Genomic DNA, 19,999 nt, shown 5'->3' with positions numbered 1-19,999 from the left:
ATGTACCTTTCTTATCTGTGAGCCTATTTGTGTAATTCTTTATTGTGAACATGATGATTGCTATGGATATGTTTGTGTCATATGCGTTGTATGATTTTCCCTGCTAGGAGTGTCTGTGGTTCCCTTAGCTTCTGGCTAAGTCAAGTAGGCCATCATCTGCATGGTTGTATATTATTTAGTAGGCTGACATCCCCCAGTTGTATATTATTTAGTAGGTCGGCACCCCCGATTGACTATTATTATTTTCTATTAAATTTATTTAGTAGGCCGGCATCCTCCTGGTTGTATATTACTACCTTATTTTGTAGGCTGGCATTCCCCAGTTGTATACTATTTAGTATGACGGCATCCCCCCGTTTTGATATTATTTATTATATTAAATTGGAAAAATCACTCGTGTGCATATTATACATGTTTGTCTAACATTCTGGTCTTGATGGTAATATTCTGAATCATGGTTTGTATGGGCACTCTGTGTGGATGATGTTATTATTATTGATTAGGGTTGTTCTCGCGTCGTCTTCTCCAATGAGTTTGGCGAGGTTAGGATGACACTTGCTTCTTGATGCATAAATTGTTGGATGCTTTAAATCGTTATTCAATTTTAGTTTGTTATTATTTTAGAACTGCGAGCATGTTAGTGATTACTTGAAAGTTATATGCTTCCATTGGGCACCTCTTTGGGATGATGTGCTCACTCATTCCCACTTCAGTTTCAGTAATCAGAAGAATTGGTGCGCGTGAAGATATTTGTTTTCTTAACTTAAAGCTTTTAGCGCTGTTAGGGATGTTGTGAATCTTTTGTAAATATGTATTTGTTATTTATTCTGTAAAACAACACATTAATATACTCATATTACCTGAGAGATTTGCCATTTGTATAATATCAGAGAGTTTGAGTTTTGTTATTAGCACTTTACGTAATTGTGATTCTTAAAATCAGTAATCTAGGTTTGATGCTTCAATTAAGTTGTAATCCTATTAGCTAAGCAGGTGATTAGGTTGGGGCATCACACGAAGATTCTTGGTGAGTGACATTAAGTTATTAACCTCATTATGAGTGGCTTTAATGCATAAAAGGAAATCGTTGGGAAAGAGTAGATGAGAAATACTTGCGGCCTCTTTGCTGACTTTAAATCCATGAATACGATTAAATTGTTCGGCGTGAATCAGATAACTAAAAAGACCCTCTATAGATGAAATAAACAAATAAGGAGTTAAGGGATCACCTTGTCTGAGACCTCTAATAAGTTTATAAGAAAGACAAGGTGATATGTTAAGTAAAACAGAGAAAAACATAGATACTAGTGGTGCTGATACATTGATAAATAATCTCACACCAAGAGTCTGAAAATCCAAAACATTTGAGTACATCAATTAAAAAGGACAACTTCACTCTATCGAAATCCTTCAAAATATCCAATTTTAGACCCATAATACCACATTTGTCTTTTTTCCTTTTTCTTTTCATAGAATGCACTAACTCATGGGCAATAATCACATTATTCTGTATAATCGAAACATAGACTGATTCTAAAGGTGATATAATTTTTTCCTAATAGTGGTTTCATTTTATTCACAATAATTTTAGAAATTATTTTACAACTAGTATTGTATAATGAAAATGGCATAAAGTCAGCATGTGCAATGTGATTTTTGACTTTAGGTATAAGAGACAGAAATATATGATTCATTTCTTTCAACAAATGTTTAGAGTTAAAAAAAAATCTTCGAACAAAGTTTATCTTTCCTGTCTAGCTCCTTCTCAAAATCATTAGGAAAAAAACTTCACCAACATTAAAGCTTAGTGCTCAGATCTAGTTCATTTTGGGCTAGACCTGAGCATGTTTCTTTTTTTTTTCTTGTGTTCTTAGATAATTAGTAGTTTAGGTTAGATTCTTTTTAAGTTCTGTGTCAATCTCCATTGTTTTTAGGAGATTTTTATGGTGTTGTTGTGGTTGTTTTGCCCTTTTTGTTTATGTTTTCTCCTTTATGAAGATTCTTTGTGTGCTCTATGGCGTTTCTTTGTGATCCCAATAGAGATTTTGGGTGGAAGTGTGTTGATCAAGATTCAAGACTTTTGGCATATTACTCTCATATTTTTATGCGAAGATATCTTTTTCAAGAAGAAAAAACCCTATCAAAATGGTTGGATTATAATCCCAAAACCATTCTCTCAATCTTCGAATTGCTTGGTACTCTTTTTGGTGGTTCGTTACTTCTCTTCACGAATTACTCTTTATTAGTACCTTTTAGTTGTATTTCGATCTTTGATCTTGACACTCTTGAAGTCCAGATCTCTATTTTATCAGAAATGAAATTTTATGAGATTTATAAAAAAAAAACAACAACTTTGAACAGTTTTAAAAACGTCATTTTCCACAAGTTCCATGTTCTGTTTATAAAAATGTGGTACAGAAGCATCAGATCCCGGGGCTGACCACGAATGCATCTGCTTAATTGTGTCTCTGACCTCTTGTAAAGTAATGGGACTCAATAATTTGTCATTGTCCTCGTTAGTTATACAAGGATTTATGCAATTCAGAAATTTTGTATCTTGAAAATGATTATACGTGGTACCAATTGAACTAAAATGACTTACCAATAGGTCTTCAAGTTATTTCCTATCTGTAGACCATTGGTCATTGTTTAATTTGAGAGAACTAATATGATTAAAGTGCCTTTTTGGATTGACATAAATGTGGTAGAAGTTGGTGTTTCTATCATGTCCCATTATGTACTCGATTCAATTAAGCTTTCTGGAACGTGCCAATAAGCTAGACCCATGCAGCGAGCTGTCTCATGCCATAAATAAACTCGAACACTCAACAAATTTATCGGGCAAGCGGATTTTACCAATACTCCAACTGTGTCTCAACTTGTTTAATAGCTTCAAAGTTCTGAATAGTATTTATTTGACCATTCAGAGCTTGAAGTTAAGATCCGAGGGATGTAACTTTCTATATTACCAAAATGTGAAATATTCTTCTTGTTTTTCAAATTGGGAAGTCTATTGAAAAATTGAAAAACATCGGACCTTCAAATAGTTTTTATTTGGCTCAATATGCGTCACAGCCTTTAGGCCCTTTACCACTAATATTGCCGCTTATCTCTTGTATGCCCAATTGCGAGGCTGAACTTGCCAAACAATCAGGCACATACTTTTATATCATCATTGTATGCATAGTAACGCAGGTTTTGTCAAATCTAGTTGGCACTCTCTTTTTTTTCTTTAATGTGCCGTTTAGCTAACACAGATGAAATGGTCCAGGTACAGCTAGCTAGTGTTACAAACTGTTCAGGATCCGGTCTGCCTGGGACTCTCGGCAACTCGTAAACACGTGAATCTCACCATCTTTCCCATGTATGTACGTTGAAAAGAGACAATGGGATTGGAGATTCTAGATGTTCTGAGTAACGACAAACATGATTAAGACTTTTTTTTTTAACTCATTAATGGATGATTACGTAGCCCCGATCTAAAAGCAAACAGAACTCCACTAATCGATGAAAATTACAGACATTTTAAAATTTAATATTTTAATTAGACTAACCTCGTTTTCTCCGTTACCATTGAGGTGTGTTTGTTTGCCATTAATCCCATTCAAGACACCATAACTTAGTAGAGCTGCCGATCTAGTACATTAAAAGAGAAGACGGACACTTGCTTCAATTAGCTAAGCAATAGGCACGCACGTATACTTTGTCTTTGTTGGCATGTCCATATTTTCGGTAGGGCGTGTGTGAGTCCTGTCATCTGACAAATAATTAGAAATAAATAATGGCTACTAGTATTATTTGCTAATCGTGTTGTCAATTTCAGAGGCTTGTCTATACGATCTAAAAAGGCTAGGGTGGCCATGATCTCCATCAATTAGGCATTTCATTTCCTCAACGACGGAAAAAATAAATATATCCTGATTGAGATTGCATTTGGCAATGCCAGCTTATCTATATGCCTGTAAATTAGATTCAGATTTGATCATGTAAAAAAAAAGAAGAAAAAGAAAAGCTGTTTTTGATTTTATAAAGTCAAATATCTTTTTTATTATTTATTTTAAAAACAGTATACACTCGATTACTCCCGAGTATTTTTCCTTTTTCCACACACCTTAATTCGACCTCGGGGCATCAAATTCCCAAGAGATTCCTTTCGCCCACCAAAATTCACAAATGCTCCAAATTACACTAAAATGATCATCATTATCATTATTTTTCGATAAGCTCTTCTAAACTCCCTCTTTTTCGTTCATTGATGTATCTCTTTATTTTCATTGATGCATTATGTTCCATGATTTTTAAAGACAGCTACCTTGGCCGTTCCTGATATTGCCTGTCTAGTGTCTAGTAATTCACTCCATCGATTTCAAAATAATAGGCTGATTTCATATGTAAATTATATATGAAATCAGACAATTATTTTGAACCAGAGGGAGTATGTTTTCACGAAAATTCCTTAGTGTCTTCCTTTTGCTACAACACAACTGCATTAAACAGTAGAATCTTGTCTCTCATTATTACTTAAGCAATGCTTCATTCATTTTTTTTTCCCGGCTTTTTCACTTTCTTGTAGCTACTAGATTTTTTTCCTTCTTATTTTCCACTTTCAAATAAACGTTTAATTTCCATTTCTATAATAATGTTTTTGTGTGTGTCAGAGTGGCTTTCTGTGTAGGGATAGATCTAAAGGGGAGGGAAGGGACGTACATGCGGGGGGTCACATGTGGTGTCTGTCACTGATACCAACAACGTGATCTCCAGCTAACCCCGATCTCACCTTGATTCCTCCACTCCCTTTATTTCTATTTTAAATTACTCATTTCAGTCACTCTCATTCCTTTTCTTTCTTTCACTCTCTCACTATAAACTTCTGTAGATTTTCTCTGTTTATGGTAAGGAGGAGAAGGACCTTTTTCCTTCACTGATCATCCCTCTCCTTTTCCTTTCCTTGTCTCTGAGACTGAGACCTCAATTTCATCGAGGTAATCAATTTATGTTTTATTTATAGCTGCATTTTCCTTTTCTAGGGTTTCGTTTACTTGCTTTTAAGTGTTTTAATTACTAGATCTATGACTATTAAGCTCTGTACAGTGCTTGAGCTTCTGGTTTATGCTGTCTGTGAGCTCTAATCCAGCTTTTGTTTTTAAATTTGAGCTTAAAACTTGATTTAGTAGTAGTAGTGATTTGTATTTATACTGATGATGTAGGAGAATAAAGAGACATAATTAAAGTCAAACATAAATGTGACATGCTCATCTATCACTATTTTTAGTGCTGAGATTGTACCTGTTCTGATTTGGTACTGGTACCCCCACACACATCATTTTTGGAGTAGGTAATAGTTATAGACTTGCTAGATTTTGCAATTCAGAAGAGGGAGTGTGTGTTTTTAGGAGTGATGATTGCTTATCTACAGTTTACAAAAGACTTGAGAAAACTGACATTCTGGAATATACTTGCTCTCTGGGATTCGCATTACCTGCAGATCTTTTTTGTCTTTCCACCGCATGCAACTGTACAGGATTTGATATTTGTTTGGGGAATCTTGATCCGTTTTACGATTGAATTACAATCGTGTATCTCAGATTTGGCTATCAGATAGTTGAGATATATTTCGTTACAGTTCTAGCTTTATGGGAATTACTAGGTGTAACCAGTTGGTTGATTAACCCACTAGATGAAATCATCACAATCAATTGTGGTTGACATCATTTTAGGAAGGAGAGTTTTTTCGTATATAAATACCCGAAACCGTATTTACCAATTATCGTAATGTAGATACTTTTGTAATATGTAAATTGTTTCAGATCATTTGATATTTAAAGCATGTAATTCATTGCTGTGCTGCTATTTTTTTTTCCTGAAATTTTGACTAGGGGAACTAGGCAAGCTGTAAATTACACTTATGAATTTCAAATTCGTTAGTGCAAATATACCTGGTTAATATTATCTTGGTTAATTTTGTCATGTGGAGGAATCCAATATTTCAAACATGCTCGTACTGATCATTATGAATGATAAGTTTCTTATAATTTCCTTATAATTGTTCGTTTTGGGAGGATCTCATCACTAGCACACTAAGCAGTATTTTCTTGGTGGCGAGCCTGGGCATTTTACACATATTAACTTGAAACAAGTGTTCTTGTAGCTCCATCTTCTTGCTCACGTTTCCTTGGACTTGATATTATGGTTTAGATGCTTGTTTAAAAGCACTTTGTTTGAAACCTTTTAGTTAACAGATTGCTATTATTACTCCAGTTTTCGATGATTTTAGCCTAAATGATTTTGTGATTCAAATTGCAGAAAAAGGTTTTCGTCTCCTTCCAATATGTCGGATCTTGAGGCTCCTCTACGACCCAAGAGGAAGAAGATCTGGGTGGACTATTTCGTCCAGTTCCGATGGATCATTGTTATCTTTGTCGTCCTCCCAATCTCCTGCACCATGTACTTCCTCACATGGCTTGGTGACGTGAAGTCTGAGAGGAAGTCCTACAAGCAGCGCCAGAAGGAACATGATGAAAATGTGAAAAAAGTCGTCAATCGCCTCAAGCAGAGGAACCCATCAAAGGATGGCCTTGTCTGCACAGCTAGGAAACCTTGGATTGCTGTTGGGATGCGAAATGTTGACTATAAGCGCGCCCGCCATTTTGAGGTTGATCTCTCCGCATTCAGAAATGTCTTGGATATTGATAAAGAGAGAATGATTGCAAGAGTTGAGCCATTGGTCAACATGGGTCAGATCACTAGGGTCACTGTCCCAATGAACCTCTCCCTTGCCGTGGTTGCTGAGCTAGATGATCTCACTGTAGGAGGTCTCATCAATGGGTACGGAATCGAAGGGAGCTCCCACATTTACGGGCTCTTCTCAGATACTGTTGTAGCTTATGAGATTGTTCTTGCAGATGGACGTCTAGTCAGGGCAACCAAAGACAATGAGTTTGCTGACCTCTTCTATGCAATTCCATGGTCTCAAGGAACACTTGGGCTCCTTGTTGCCGCTGAGATCAAGCTCATCCCTGTCAAGGAATACATGAAGCTTACTTACAAGCCAGTGATTGGAAACTTACAAGAACTCGCACAGGGTTACCTTGACTCTTTTGCACCTAGAGATTTAGATCAGGATAACCCAGAGAAGGTCCCAGACTTTGTGGAAACCATGATTTACAACCCGACTGATGCAGTTTGCATGACAGGAAGGTATGTTTCTAAGGAAGAAGCAAAGAAGAAAGGAAACAAAATTAACAGACAGCGTTTCTGGTTCAAGCCCTGGTTCTATCAACATGCACAGACAGCTATCAAGAAGGGTGAATTTGTTGAGTATATTCCTACCAGGGACTACTATCACAGGCATACTAGATGTTTGTACTGGGAAGGGAAGCTCATCCTCCCGTTCGGTGATCAGTTTTGGTTCAGGTGGACCTTAGGTTGGTTGATGCCTCCTAAAGTTTCACTTCTCAAGGCCACTCAGGGTGAGGCTATTAGAAACTATTACCATGAAATGCACGTGATTCAAGACATGCTTGTTCCACTGTACAAGGTTGGAGACGCACTGGAATGGGTTCACCGTGAGATGGAGGTACACACTCTCTCCCTATTTTTTATTTCATCTCGTTTTGTTTCTGCTAGGTAATTTAGCTAAATCGATAGACTAGTTAGTATATGTACTATGAGAACATGGCATGCTTATTGAGATAAATAATGCTACTGCAGATGTGGTTCATGAACTGTGAGCTATTTCATCCCAGATCTGCCACTTATATTTGATTTTATCAGAAAATTATATTATTAATGTGATCTGATTAGTTATAGTAACATACTTATACTAGTCTAATCATGTTTGCACAAAAGCCTTTGTGAGGTATGATGTCTCATAAGCTTCAGTGTTTATTTATCAAAAGCCTCAAGAGTTGACAGCAAATCATTCATGAGTTTGTGCTTTTGTTTTCCAGGTATATCCAATCTGGCTCTGCCCTCACAGAATTTTCAAGACTCCAATAAAAACCATGATATATCCTGAACCTGGATTTGAGCATGAACGTAGACAGGGAGATACAGAGTATGCACAAATGTACACAGACATTGGTGTCTATTATGCCCCAGGGCCTGTCCTGAGAGGTGAAGAGTTTGATGGATCTGAAGCGGTACGTCGTCTAGAGAAGTGGATGATTGAGAACCATGGATTTCAACCACAGTATGCTGTGTCTGAACTGAACGAAAAGGACTTCTGGAGAATGTTTGATGCTTCACTATATGAAGATTGCCGCAAAAAGTACGGAGCTGTTGGCACTTTTATGAGTGTTTACTACAAGTGTAAAAAGGGAAAGAAGACTGAGAAGGAAGTGCAAGAAGCTGAACAAGCTCACCTTGAAACTGCCGACGCAGAACAAGATTAGCCAGAGATTATCCATGATTTGTAGAATTTGATTTAGTATTAGGGTTTGGTCTTAATTCAGAACTGAGTTTTCTTTGTTTTGTATTTTCTATTGCTATTTTGCTTCTCATGTTTGTAGCAACCCTTTCTGTAATAGTTCTTGACACATTTTGTTGTACCCTTGATTAATTTCTGATTTGGATTACAATGGTTGTGGTGTTAGATTGTACTTTTCTTGTACTTTCACAAAGTAACCATCTATGTTTTCTTCTTTCTTGCATCTTAAATAGGAGCCACACACTGGCACGTAGTTTTTTTTTTTTCTTGCAAGGAACTAGGTACTGAAAGCAGTTTAATTTCTTACTGTGGTACAAAACAAAACTCTTTAACACTTGTCTGAGCTAATCGACTCAGAGAGTAAGAAGTGGAATGTTGATAAAATTGTATTGATATGGCTGATACTATTCTAATAATTATTATCCAACAATGTTGGATCTCTGAAACAAGGTAGTTTAAGATGGTTGTTACGTATTCGGTGGAGAATTTACTGAAATCATCACATGAGAAACTGTACAAGGAAATCCTTTTGGACAATAAATGTCTTACAGAAAATCTTTTTTTTGTTGAAATGCATCAATATTGCATTTCCAGTTAAGAAAAAACTAGGACAAACATAGGTATGCATTGTGTTTTCTGCAATCATCCCTGTGATTCACTAAAACATCTGTTTTTTTTATCGCTCATATGCTAAATCTGTGTGGATGCTGCCAGACCAGCCACCTTTGGAAGGTTTGAATTTTGATTTAGACTCACTTTCATGTAAGTTTATTCCAAGTGGATTGTAATTGGCAACAAAAAAAATTCCAAGTGGATTGCAGGTACAAGTAATGACAGGTTTATTGAAATTGTGGCCACAAAATGTTGGCCAATATGGAAAGAGAGATGCCTAAGATTTTTTTCAGGATAAATCACTACTCTAGCTATTCAAAGGCACTCAGTTTTTGGTCACCCCAATCTAGAAAATACTGATATGTTGAGGCACAATAATGATGCATTATGAGACTCTAGTATAAACCAAAATTAGAAGGCCCCTAATATGCACCAAGTTAAACTGAACTTTAATGCCTAGGATTTCAACTCTATTGCAGGTTACAGACTAATGCTGAGGTCTAGACAGGTACAACTATTAAAGTTGGAGTTGGGACCTTATCTGCAACCAGCCCTGAAGAGGCAGAGGCTCTGACTTGCTAAAAGTTGCTCATTGGGTGAAAAACATTCATAAATTTCTGGATTGAAGGAGATGGTAAAAGAGCAACTGATTTTGCAACAGGGAAGAGCAACTCAGTTAATTAGAGAAACCAAGCAATGATCTTAGAAGCCATGAACAGATTAGTATCCTGGGCAAGTTTATTGGGACCAACTTTCATAAATAGAAATGACAACAAGGTGGCATATGTTTTTTAATATTATTTTTTTGGGGCTAAAGAAGCAAGGAAACAAGGATTCTACAAACAATAATGGAATATAATGGCAACTTTTTTTTCTTTCGCTTAGCTGAGATAGAAGTAGTATCATTCCTGTTAATTGTACTTCTTTAAAGTGTTTCCTGTTCTCACGTTTATGAGAATCAAAATCTGTTTATAGGCGACCAGTCTACCAGAAGTTCAACAAATAGGAAAGTGAATAGAACAATTAAGATATTAAACTACTGGAAATTGAAATAAGAAAAGCAAAACCCTGAAGTAGTAGCTTTATTAAATTTTTAGCCTTTCAGGAATTCAATTTATTAAAGCTACTGGAGTAAGTAATTTTAGTTCTAGCTTCTCAGCATTATTAAAGCTACTGGAGTAAGTATTTTAGTTCTAGCTTCTCAGCATAAGGGTGTGAATCTTAGACATACATCCGTTGTCAGTTAATGGTATTGAGGTAGGTATAGATCCTATATTTTTAAGTTGAGAACGGTTTGTACCACAAATAGTGCCGCGGCTCACCCCATTTCCAGAAAAAAGAATCATTTGTTAATCAAGCTTCTGGAAAAGAAACTCAGTAGAGGAGATAAACAAAGCAAAAAATTATGAGATACTGTACCAATGGCAGTAAAAATGGAAATAGTGAAGTTTCCAAAATTACTTGATTTAAAGAGTAATGGAACGCTGGTTCTCTTCACAGGTCCAGCCTGTACATAATCAAGGATTGAAGAAACTTGAACCACCCACATTGAACGCTATCAGCACAGCGACACTTGTTATCACCGCAAACCAAAACAATGCTGAATCTGCACAAGTAGGATGCACAAAGTTGAAAAGAAAGAGGCAAATTACATATAATAGCCCTAAAAACTATTTGGACAATAGATTTCGACCCAACTCATCCTCAAACTAGTTAGTAGGAGACACATGGAGATGATCAGAAAGGCTGATTTCTGTGGGAATGAGCACCTTGCTGCATATAGCAACTTCAAAGAGATCAGCCCTTGGATCATCTATATGAGCATTCCAGTTCCCAAGGAGTACACCGTGCAAAAATGAGAGGGGTTAACCAAGTAAGAAGCTGTGAGAGGACATCTGGTAGAACAATAAATGCAACCCAAATTACCTTCAGGACTAACGACACCACTTCCTGGACCAGGAGGTACGCTATCTGCAAGACGATCAGGTGTTTGTGCTCGAGATGATGCCGATTTCGTGACATCTTCAGTAGTTTTTGAATATCCTGTTTCAGATGCCACTATCCCAAGAAATTCCTCACTTACGATCAAAGCTGCAAGTACATCCATGAAAGATTCTTTCTCTGTTGCATCTGAGGTTCCTTGAGGCTGTTCTGGTGTTGTGTCTGCTTCGTCAGAATCCAACATCTCGTCATCAGAAACATCGGGATCTACAGATTCTTCCTTGGTTTTATCATCTTCTTCATCCTCAACATACGCTTTGTATGTTAACCGGAGTAATATTTCTCCAGCAGAACCCTTCCTAAATAGATCCCAACCTCCCTTTAGGGCTACAATCTTGTCTGTAGGGACGGTGTCCTGAAGAGATCCCAGCTCAACCTGGAACACAAAATTACATTCCACTCGAGTGAAATTGTATCCAGAGAAGGAAAACAATGCAGTCCTAGGCAACAGTACATCAAAAGAAGAAGGAAACTCTATTTTCTAAAGTGTACATTCAGTTCAAGAACCATGAGAATTTCCAAATTCAAAGAGCTCTCTCACTGCAAAATTTTTGAAAATCCCTTGGGAGATTGGAAGAGTAATATAGTATTTCGACTAAAAAAGATCTACAAAGCTTCCTCACATATTTTTAAAATAATTAAGTTTGTATTATAAGCATCTGCAAGATGGAGAAAACTTTACCTCCCCAGTACCAATGGTCAAATCTGTGAATCCAAGACTATCTTTGACCTGGATCTGTAATTTTTGCTTCCTTGGGTTGGCAACAAGCATATCAAAATCCTGACCACGAGCAAAAACATCTGGTTACTCACTAACACTCGTAAGCTTTAGTAGGTGAGAGTTCTGATATCTAACATACTTCAATGCTGACCATTTCCAAATCAGCAAGTCCGTACAGAAGCATTGAACTGAGAAGATAAAGTTAGTACAATGCGATATTTCACCTGATTCCATATTGGTTCACCAGGTCGCCCAATAACTGTGGTTTGACTGTTCTTTTTACTGCGCATTACTTGATCACCTAAGCTTAGAACCACAAATGGATCCGTTTTCCCTGACCAAAAAAACTCATCGTATAAAAATTTAAGAGACATAAACTTTAACAGTTAGTGTATTATAATAGAGTCCCATCACGTCCATTCTGCAAAGTTTATACAAATCTCCAGAATCTACCAACTTGCATTTTATGCATTTATATTTTATAGTTGATATAATAGACCAAAAGAAGTCTGTGGCTCCATGAATTATTGATGACAAGAAAATGGTTAATAACACATTGAAGTAATCGAAGATATAAACGAAAAACACACTGAATTCCAAGATACTTGACTGTTAATGGATGAGATTAGTTACCAGAGAAAAAGTAAGGAAGCTTTCGAGCATCTACTAGAGTCACTGACAGTTCTCCAACAAAATCCTTTTTTGAATCCTGAATAATATCATTTGAAATAGGACCAACTGCTGTTATCTTCTGGAAATCTAGAACACTTTTTTTTGGACGTACAAAGAGCCGAGGAAGATCCTCAGTGAGGAGTTTTGTCAAGAACCTATATAGGTGAAACCAAATGAAATTACTTACTAAATTAAGTAACAGAAGAAACAAGCTAAGCATCTAAAAGCATCTCTTATTACCATTCACCTTGTCCAAACCAGAAAAGCAAAACAAAATTTAATAGCGGATAATGTCGCTTTTAGTTCTGAAGGAGAAGATAGTCTTGTTTGTACACCCATCTGTTTCACCTATATAGGTTCGTTATTCCATAGTACACCCATCTGTTTCTTAAGTAAACAGGGTGGGGTATGGGCATGGAGGTGGTGGCGATTTAGGCAGTAGCTTTGTCCTTCATATGAGTTGAACATGATTAGGTGCCACAAAGATGAAATTTGCCAAAATTACGCCCATCATTAGTGGGCTGTATGTATAGTTTAATCTACGCACTACAATCGCCAACATCTAATAAGCAAGAAATTGTAATTACAGTTATACGACAAAATAGTGTACTTACATTGAGAGAACAGGAATTGCTGGTAGTAAGTCCGAATTCATGCACAGGAAACGAGCTTATATCAGTTTCTATTCATAATAGTGATACAGGAACTTAACATGTTTTGATTCACATGGACGTGAAGGAGAAGTGGTTCAAAAGGCACATTTCCGATGCATATTAGAAAGAACAATATAGATAAAGGATGGAGAAGTGATTTTTAAATCTTAAGACACTAAATTAAGAAATCTTTCCAGATGTTAGACTTGTCGGAATCTGAAATACCAAGTTCAAAGACATACCCATCACATTGAACAAACGGAATGGTGATAGCCGGAAATTTATTTTCGGAAGCGAAACAAAAGCCCATGAGACAGCTCCCACCCAAGGTTCTGTTGGTATTAAGCGCAATTTCACCCATAACTCTCCATCAATGTCAAAATCTCTAATACCAACTGGTACTTTAATTGGAATGAACCCAAATTTGAGCGTGAGCATCAACAACATACGCGCACCACCAGTATAACGGAGTCCAATTTGGTACCTGAAGGATGTAAAAAGTAACACAAAGAATAAGAACAAGATGTGGTGGTTCATTAGATTAGAATGACCAATATTCAGTTCCCCAAGAACTTAACCACATGGAAATGTAATTTTCTCTCTCCAAGAGAGGATACCAATCCTCACAGCCTTTTCTTGACATTTGCGATATAAGGAGACATTTTACAGCTAAGTATAGTTAACAACAGATTGACGTAACCTCCAAATCCGCTTGTTGTCTTACATTTTCAACATAAAGATCAATTTACGCCTACTATAAATTCAAGACAGCAATGTATACAGAAACTTACTGCAAATCATTAGCCCGACGAGAAGTCCTGCGCTCGACATTTCTGACAGAAAGAGGCTCTTCCCCTAACGAAAACTGCTTAATTTCAACTCTCTCAACATAATCCGGCTTCTTAAGATTATCGATAACAGGCTGAAGCAATCCAATTAACCAATTCTCAAGACCAACTCTATATACTTTCCACAACTTCCCCAAAACCATATTAACCCATTCCACCGATTCTTTTCTCTGCAAATCCTTTTCGAGAAACAATGAAAAACTAGTAGGCACTTGAGGCCAAGTAGCTGGTTTCTCTCTTTTCAACTCAATTTTCTTTCTAGATGTCCATACTTTATCAAAAACAACTCCTACTAAGAAAAAAAACACAAAAAGACCTGCGATATTACGGTTTATTGGAGGAGGAGATGGAATTGGATGAATTACTCCTAATTGTGTTCTTAGCTTAGCTACTAATGGATCTTGTTGAAAACTAGTGAAATTCGATGGTACCTGTATCGAATTCTCAGCTTCAATTTCTCTATATTCATCATCTAATTCATCTGAAAACCCTAGAGATTTCACAGCACTCTGCCTATCAGAATCAAAATTAGGGTTCCCACCACCAGTATTGGCTGGGAGCATACAACAACCTATACACTCCAATCTTCTTCTTCTTCTTTTTCTATGATGTTGATGTTGATTACTGTGTGAAAGAAGAATACCAAGAAACAACTTACTGTCTATTCCGATTCCAGTTCCAACTTTGGTGGGGAAATTAAACGGAGAAGAAGACCGCAAAATCATTTAAAGGTGTCGAATTTAACTACCACAAAACGTTAATCTGGATAACTTTGGATTGAATTTTGAGAATTCCATTTGAAATCAAATCAAAATGAGTGGTTTTGATTTTGAATATCATACTCCGCCATGAGAAAAGAAGAGAGGTGAATGAGGATTTCAGGAAGGAGAGAAAATGCGGAGGAAATCTAGAGGAGATTTGTGATCCGTTGGCGGGATTACAATTTGGTATTTGTGAGGTTCGAAGTCAGGATCGTGAATATTTTGGAATCTTATGCCTACGTGTGGCGATATTTAATGTTAGTTTTTCGCGGTGTACTTTACTCTTGACTCTGACGACCTACTGTTGGTGAGCTGCCGTCCAAGGAAAAAAAAACGTGGAGGTGAGATGAGCTGATTTGTTGCTGTGCTCCCGACCAAATAAACTGGGAACGGAACAGCTATGAGTATGATATTAAGAGCAATTTTCCCTCAGAATATCCTACCGGCGTGTTTGGTCGGAGAAAATCAAATCATATCTTGGGAAATACAGTTTGATACTTTTTTTAGTAAATTGGAATAGAAAGGGGGTATGAATATGGTTTCTCAAAAATTCAAAACTTATATGGAGGTGGGTTTAAGATTTTTTTTCTTCTGCGATAGCAATTCGTGAGAATCAGATTTCCTTCTAAACATCCAAACATTACAAAAATAAGGAGAAAAAATGAACATGAAAAGAAAACTTTATGAAGTCATTGGTTATATTCATACATGTATTTAGTTTCATTTGAATAAAACGAAAGAAGTAGATCATTTTATTTATTTTTTAGAAAAACTTAGGCTAAAAGCCTAAATAGTTAGCACATTATCAGAAGTGGTGTTGAAAGCGCTACCACTCCTCCTGATACTTAAGTTCTTACAATGCATAGCTATATTAAAAGTGCTTAAATTAGAAAGTCTATGAATAGGAGTAAGTCATGCAAGAACAAAAGAGATGGTCGGCTGATGCATATTTATTGTATTGTTTTGATGGTTCCTAAGAGTTTCATGGTAACTCAGTTGGTATCTTCCTTGGACAGCATTGTGGTAGAGTATTTTGAAGCGAGCTAGAATTTCATTGGTTTCAGCTGGATTTCGACGTTGGTATGCTGCATTTTCCAGACCCAATCGAAAGCTAGATCCGCACCTCCTGCTGCTCCTCCTTTTCCATTGTGTCATGGATATCCTCTAATCCCAATGATGGTTCCTGCAAAATCTTTAGCTGTGAGTGCAATGAAATATTGTAGGGGTTAGGGTCTTGTAACGTGCAAATTTGTATTTAGAGTCCATAATCTCCCCTATGAGTTAACTCATGGGAGTAGCTGACAGTATCAGTGGCAAGAGTGCTGCTCTCATGACTATAATGATATTGGTTGAGGATGTGGTGTAGTAGATGATGCACTCTGTTATAATCACACATGTGATGTTGTATGTTGGTGATGGTGAGAGCGGCAATTGGCTGGATGTGCCTAAATATGTAGTCACATCGAGCTTTCCAAATGAACCAGCAGGTGGTTGCATAAATTCTGTTATTCTTGCTTGAGGTTTCAGAAGTAAACCACTTGTTTAACCAATCCAAGAAATTGGTATTATTATCAAATATTCCATGTGTGGCACCTAGCAGTGATTGCCATACATAAGTAGCAGCAGGGCATTGTAGAAACATGTGAGTCATTCTTTCTGTTAGAGCATAGCTCGGTTGAACCCACCAAGTGTTGGTATGTCAAGTTTGGTTGTCATATTTTAGTGAATCAAAACTCATGTTAAGAGTCGTTTGATTAAGTACTAGAGTCAACTTCGTATAGGTTAGCTTGAAAGTATTAGGATATGAGACATTACAAGTATTGCAAAGACTTGAAGATATGAAAAAGCAAGGAGCTACAACGACAACAATCATCCTTCCACTTGAGGTTAGTGATATTTGACTTGAACTGTTTCATTCCTTAACGTATCTTTCAAGTCGTGCATATTGAAAACTAAACTGCGAAGCATGTTTGAAATCTAGATAGACATAGTATTAAGGAATACAATACGATGTTTATTTCTTAACCATTAAACTTTGTAGATAAGACATCGCCATAATCATTTGAATAATATTGTGATTATGTATGGGTATAAGGTGAGGATTTCATCCTAGGGAACAATGTTTACATGTGTTCTAAGGAAGTAAATTCATGAACTTGGTTTGTGAATCGAAAAGGAAATCGCCAGGTGTTACTGGTTTTGTTATCCATTGCTTATCTTATGAACAACCAATATGTGTGATTAGTAGAACCGTTGATGACTTATTGTGTTCTTGATTAAACTATTCACAAAGGCCTGACTTATGTATTGGTATGAATTTTATTAGTGAAACCGATCTTAAGTAATCACCAGAGATGGTATGATCGGGTTTGTGATTTTATGTCTGACCAAAACTGGGAAAAGGGGAACCGATCCTAGTAAGAGGTGCAGTACATAACAAAGGGGAACCGATCCTTGTATGAGGTGCAGCAGGTTTATAGAAGAAAGGGGAACCGATCCTATGGACATGTGCAACACGTTTTTAGGCAAAGAGGACCGATCCCATGGACATGTGCAACACATTCAAGTTAGATAACATATATATGTGGGGAACCGATCCTAGTACCTAGTCAACCGAATTTTGGAAAGCTAGTGTGACTATGCACAGTACTCACATGGAGGTAAAGCCGAAACTTGTTTTAGTAGAACCGTTAAACCCATAATTTTTGATTGAATGTTATTTGATCAATCACATAGTTCTTGAAAGTCAGATGAACCAATTCTAAACTTGTTTGAAAGTGTGGAAAATCGGTTTCAAGGTTGTAAGTATGAAAGAAAACTTACAAAGTTAGGATGTCGACATACTTTGAACACGTGTTATGAATGTTTATTATTTAATTGTTCAAATTTATTCCTTAATATCTAAGGGAAGAGAATCCCATGATCGAAACATAAATAAGTTAAGAATCTTTTAATTAAGGTTATTAATTTCATTTTTAGGAAAACAAGAATTAGTAATGTGCATTTACTAATTAAAGATTTTCTGAGAGATTTCGATCATTATTTTTGGAAAGAGCATTTCCAGGAATTATGGAAACCGAATTTGTGCTTTAATGAATATCTTGAGAATATCTTCGGTTTTGGAAATTCCTTGGTTCCAAACTTCCTAGTCTATAAATACTTGAATTTTGCATTTCTAGCAAACTAATCCTTCGTAACAGCAAACTACCTCTTGTTGTGCTTCTACTAGTGAAGCCGCCTATTCGGAGAGGAGAGTAACCTAATTAGGCGAAATCTCTTATGGCCGCTCAGTTTAAAGTCTTCTTTGGGATTGAGAAGCTCTACGAGTACCGTTGGTGGGAAACTAGATAATTGCGGTTTATCTTTTGTTTTCATTGATTTGATTGACTAATGGTGGTTGAACTTTGATTGCACCTAGTTTGTTTATGCTTGAGGATATTCTCATCTGATATAAGATTCACTCAAACTAGTTCAGAGTTTCGACAGGGATCTTTAGACTGTTGTTAGTTTTAAAGACGATCTTGTGATAATCCATTGTTAACGGACTCCGTTCCGTGCATGATTGACCACAAGAGATTCAAGTGATTGTGTGCAGGTGTTTATTGAAGATCTAAGAATATTTGAAGATGAAGAATATATTGAAGATTTCTGATTTGTGGGTTCATAATCTTTGGTGTACACAATACTTGTTTCGGTAAAAAGAGGATACAATTAATAATCGGTTTTATCCTTGTGATAGAATTGGATTGATTAACTGAGTAGATCAGCATCAACACAATTCTTTGGATTAAGAGTGTTGATCGCAAAATCTTAACGATTACTTTGGTAATTGAACATAAGATAGATCTAAGGACCTGACGAAGGAGTTTATGTTAAGATAAACAGAAGAGCCTTTGTCCGTCTTATATCACTTGGTTGAAGAGAGTTGATACCAAACAAATTTGTTGTTCCTTTACTATTTGGAATACGAACCAAAGAAATTGTTCCAAGTACGTGATTTATTTATAAGTTGGAGGCGTGGGAATACATACGGAACTAGGTGAACTATAGGTTTAGTTGCTTGGTCTCAACTATACGAAGTTAGGTGTAATTTTGTGTAGCGGCTTAATCCTGAGAGTATTCAATTCTAGACAAGGTCCCGGGGTTTTTCTTCATTTGCGGTTTTCCTCGTTAACAAAATCTTGTTGTGTCATTTATTTTTATTTTCCACATTATAATTGTTTTATCATAATTAAAGTAAATTACACAAATATTAATTCCTATTTACTTGATAAGTGAATCCTATTGTGTTTGATTAAGTCCGAAACTTTTTATCAAGTAAACATACTTCGTTGTTGTATTGTCTCGATCTCGTATCCATAGACGATCACACGAAGTATGAACCGATTAGTTGCATTGTCTCGACTCTGTCCATAGACAATCACTTTCGGAGAAAGGACTTATAGGTAGGAAAAGTTTTAGATTGAGGTATATTTGGGTACCCTCGTCTTTTCAGTTTCCTCTTCATAGTTGCTCAGTTTGCATATTGGGTCAATATAATGTAGGATGCTTGAAGTTTTACCATCAGTAGGTAAGATTCCATGAGCACATTTCCATAGAAAGATTTTGATAACTGGAGCAAGATTCATGTTCCATAGGTATTTCCAGTTGCTAGTTTGGATATCATTTCTATAGAGATGCATTTTAGCCTTGTAAGGAGATTTCACTGTAAAGTTCCCAGAATCTATTAGATTCCACACTATTGTATCTTCCTCTCCAGGGTGAGATACAATGGTATGGATTAAAGCAGAAATTTTTGTTGGAACCAAGCATTTGTGAGATTTAAATTCCAATCACCAGAAGGTAATAGAAGATGTTCAACCATAGTTATTTCATCTAGACAACCAATTGGCCTGGATACTTTTGATGATATTGAAGGAATCCAAATATCCTCCCAAATTCTGATTTTCTTTCCATTGGCAACTCTCCAAGAACTATGGTTTTGGATGTTATTTATGCCTTCTAGGATGCCTTTCCAAATCCAAGAATCACCATCATTTGGTTTAGTGTCCATGTTAAGGACATTTCTACCAATGAGATACTTAGCATCCATAAGCTGGTACCAGAGAGAGTCTTTGTCCCTTTCCAGTCTCCAGATTATTTTTGTTATCATGGCACTATTAAAGTGTTCCATGTTTTTGAAACCTAATCCTCCCATCTATTTGGGTTTGCAAACGGCTATCCAGGCCTTTGGGTAGTAACCTTTAGGATTTTCTATACTTTTTCCCCAGAAGAAATCTCTTTGCAGCTTGTTAAGATCTTTG

The 19,999-nt window shown here is 36.5% G+C and overlaps 2 protein-coding genes across 3 annotated transcripts; one reads left to right on the top strand and one right to left on the bottom strand.

Moving 5' to 3' along the window:
- The first annotated feature begins 4,756 nt into the window (after positions 1-4,756).
- Positions 4,757-8,600, top strand: LOC113275275 (delta(24)-sterol reductase). The gene is made up of 3 exons (XM_026524750.1): positions 4,757-4,982; positions 6,304-7,576; positions 7,950-8,600. Exons 2-3 carry the CDS (start codon positions 6,329-6,331, stop codon positions 8,391-8,393), a joined length of 1,692 nt encoding a protein of 563 aa, XP_026380535.1. The 5' UTR covers positions 4,757-4,982; positions 6,304-6,328; the 3' UTR covers positions 8,394-8,600.
- Positions 8,601-10,092: 1,492 nt separating this feature from the next.
- On the bottom strand, positions 10,093-14,924 carry LOC113275274 (synaptotagmin-2-like). Of its 2 annotated transcripts, XR_003323521.1 has the most exons (9): positions 13,879-14,924; positions 13,330-13,571; positions 13,049-13,067; positions 12,396-12,589; positions 11,987-12,096; positions 11,724-11,822; positions 10,967-11,417; positions 10,502-10,646; positions 10,093-10,401 (listed from the first exon to the last, which is right to left on the bottom strand). XR_003323521.1 is itself a non-coding variant. In XM_026524749.1 (8 exons), the coding sequence occupies exons 1-8, from the start codon at positions 14,658-14,660 to the stop codon at positions 10,558-10,560; spliced, it is 1,986 nt and encodes a 661-aa protein (XP_026380534.1). In that variant the 5' UTR covers positions 14,661-14,924; the 3' UTR covers positions 10,093-10,557. The 2 variants fall into 2 exon arrangements, 1 of the variants encoding a protein (XP_026380534.1); XM_026524749.1 differs by having other exon boundaries at positions 10,093-10,646.
- Positions 14,925-19,999: the final 5,075 nt, after the last annotated feature.

Source organism: Papaver somniferum, chromosome 4 (assembly GCF_003573695.1).
Source record: "Papaver somniferum cultivar HN1 chromosome 4, ASM357369v1, whole genome shotgun sequence".
Taxonomy (NCBI): domain Eukaryota; kingdom Viridiplantae; phylum Streptophyta; class Magnoliopsida; order Ranunculales; family Papaveraceae; genus Papaver; species Papaver somniferum.
The sequence above is the reverse complement of the archived record's forward strand: the minus strand, read 5'-3'. Positions and strand labels throughout refer to the sequence as shown.

Excerpts from the sequence above, each read along its gene's own strand:
- LOC113275275 (XM_026524750.1), top strand. The coding sequence starts at position 6,329 with ATGTCGGATCTTGAGGCTCCTCTACGACCCAAGAGGAAGAAGATCTGG. Across the intron at positions 7,577-7,949 it reads GGGTTCACCGTGAGATGGAG|GTATATCCAATCTGGCTCTG; the intron begins GTACACACTCTC and ends TTTGTTTTCCAG.
- LOC113275274 (XM_026524749.1), bottom strand. The coding sequence starts at position 14,660 with ATGATTTTGCGGTCTTCTTCTCCGTTTAATTTCCCCACCAAAGTTGGA. Across the intron at positions 12,097-12,395 it reads GCTTCCTTACTTTTTCTCTG|GGAAAACGGATCCATTTGTG; the intron begins GTAACTAATCTC and ends TTTTTTGGTCAG. Across the intron at positions 10,647-10,966 it reads TGGTGTCGTTAGTCCTGAAG|ATTCAGCATTGTTTTGGTTT; the intron begins GTAATTTGGGTT and ends CTACTTGTGCAG.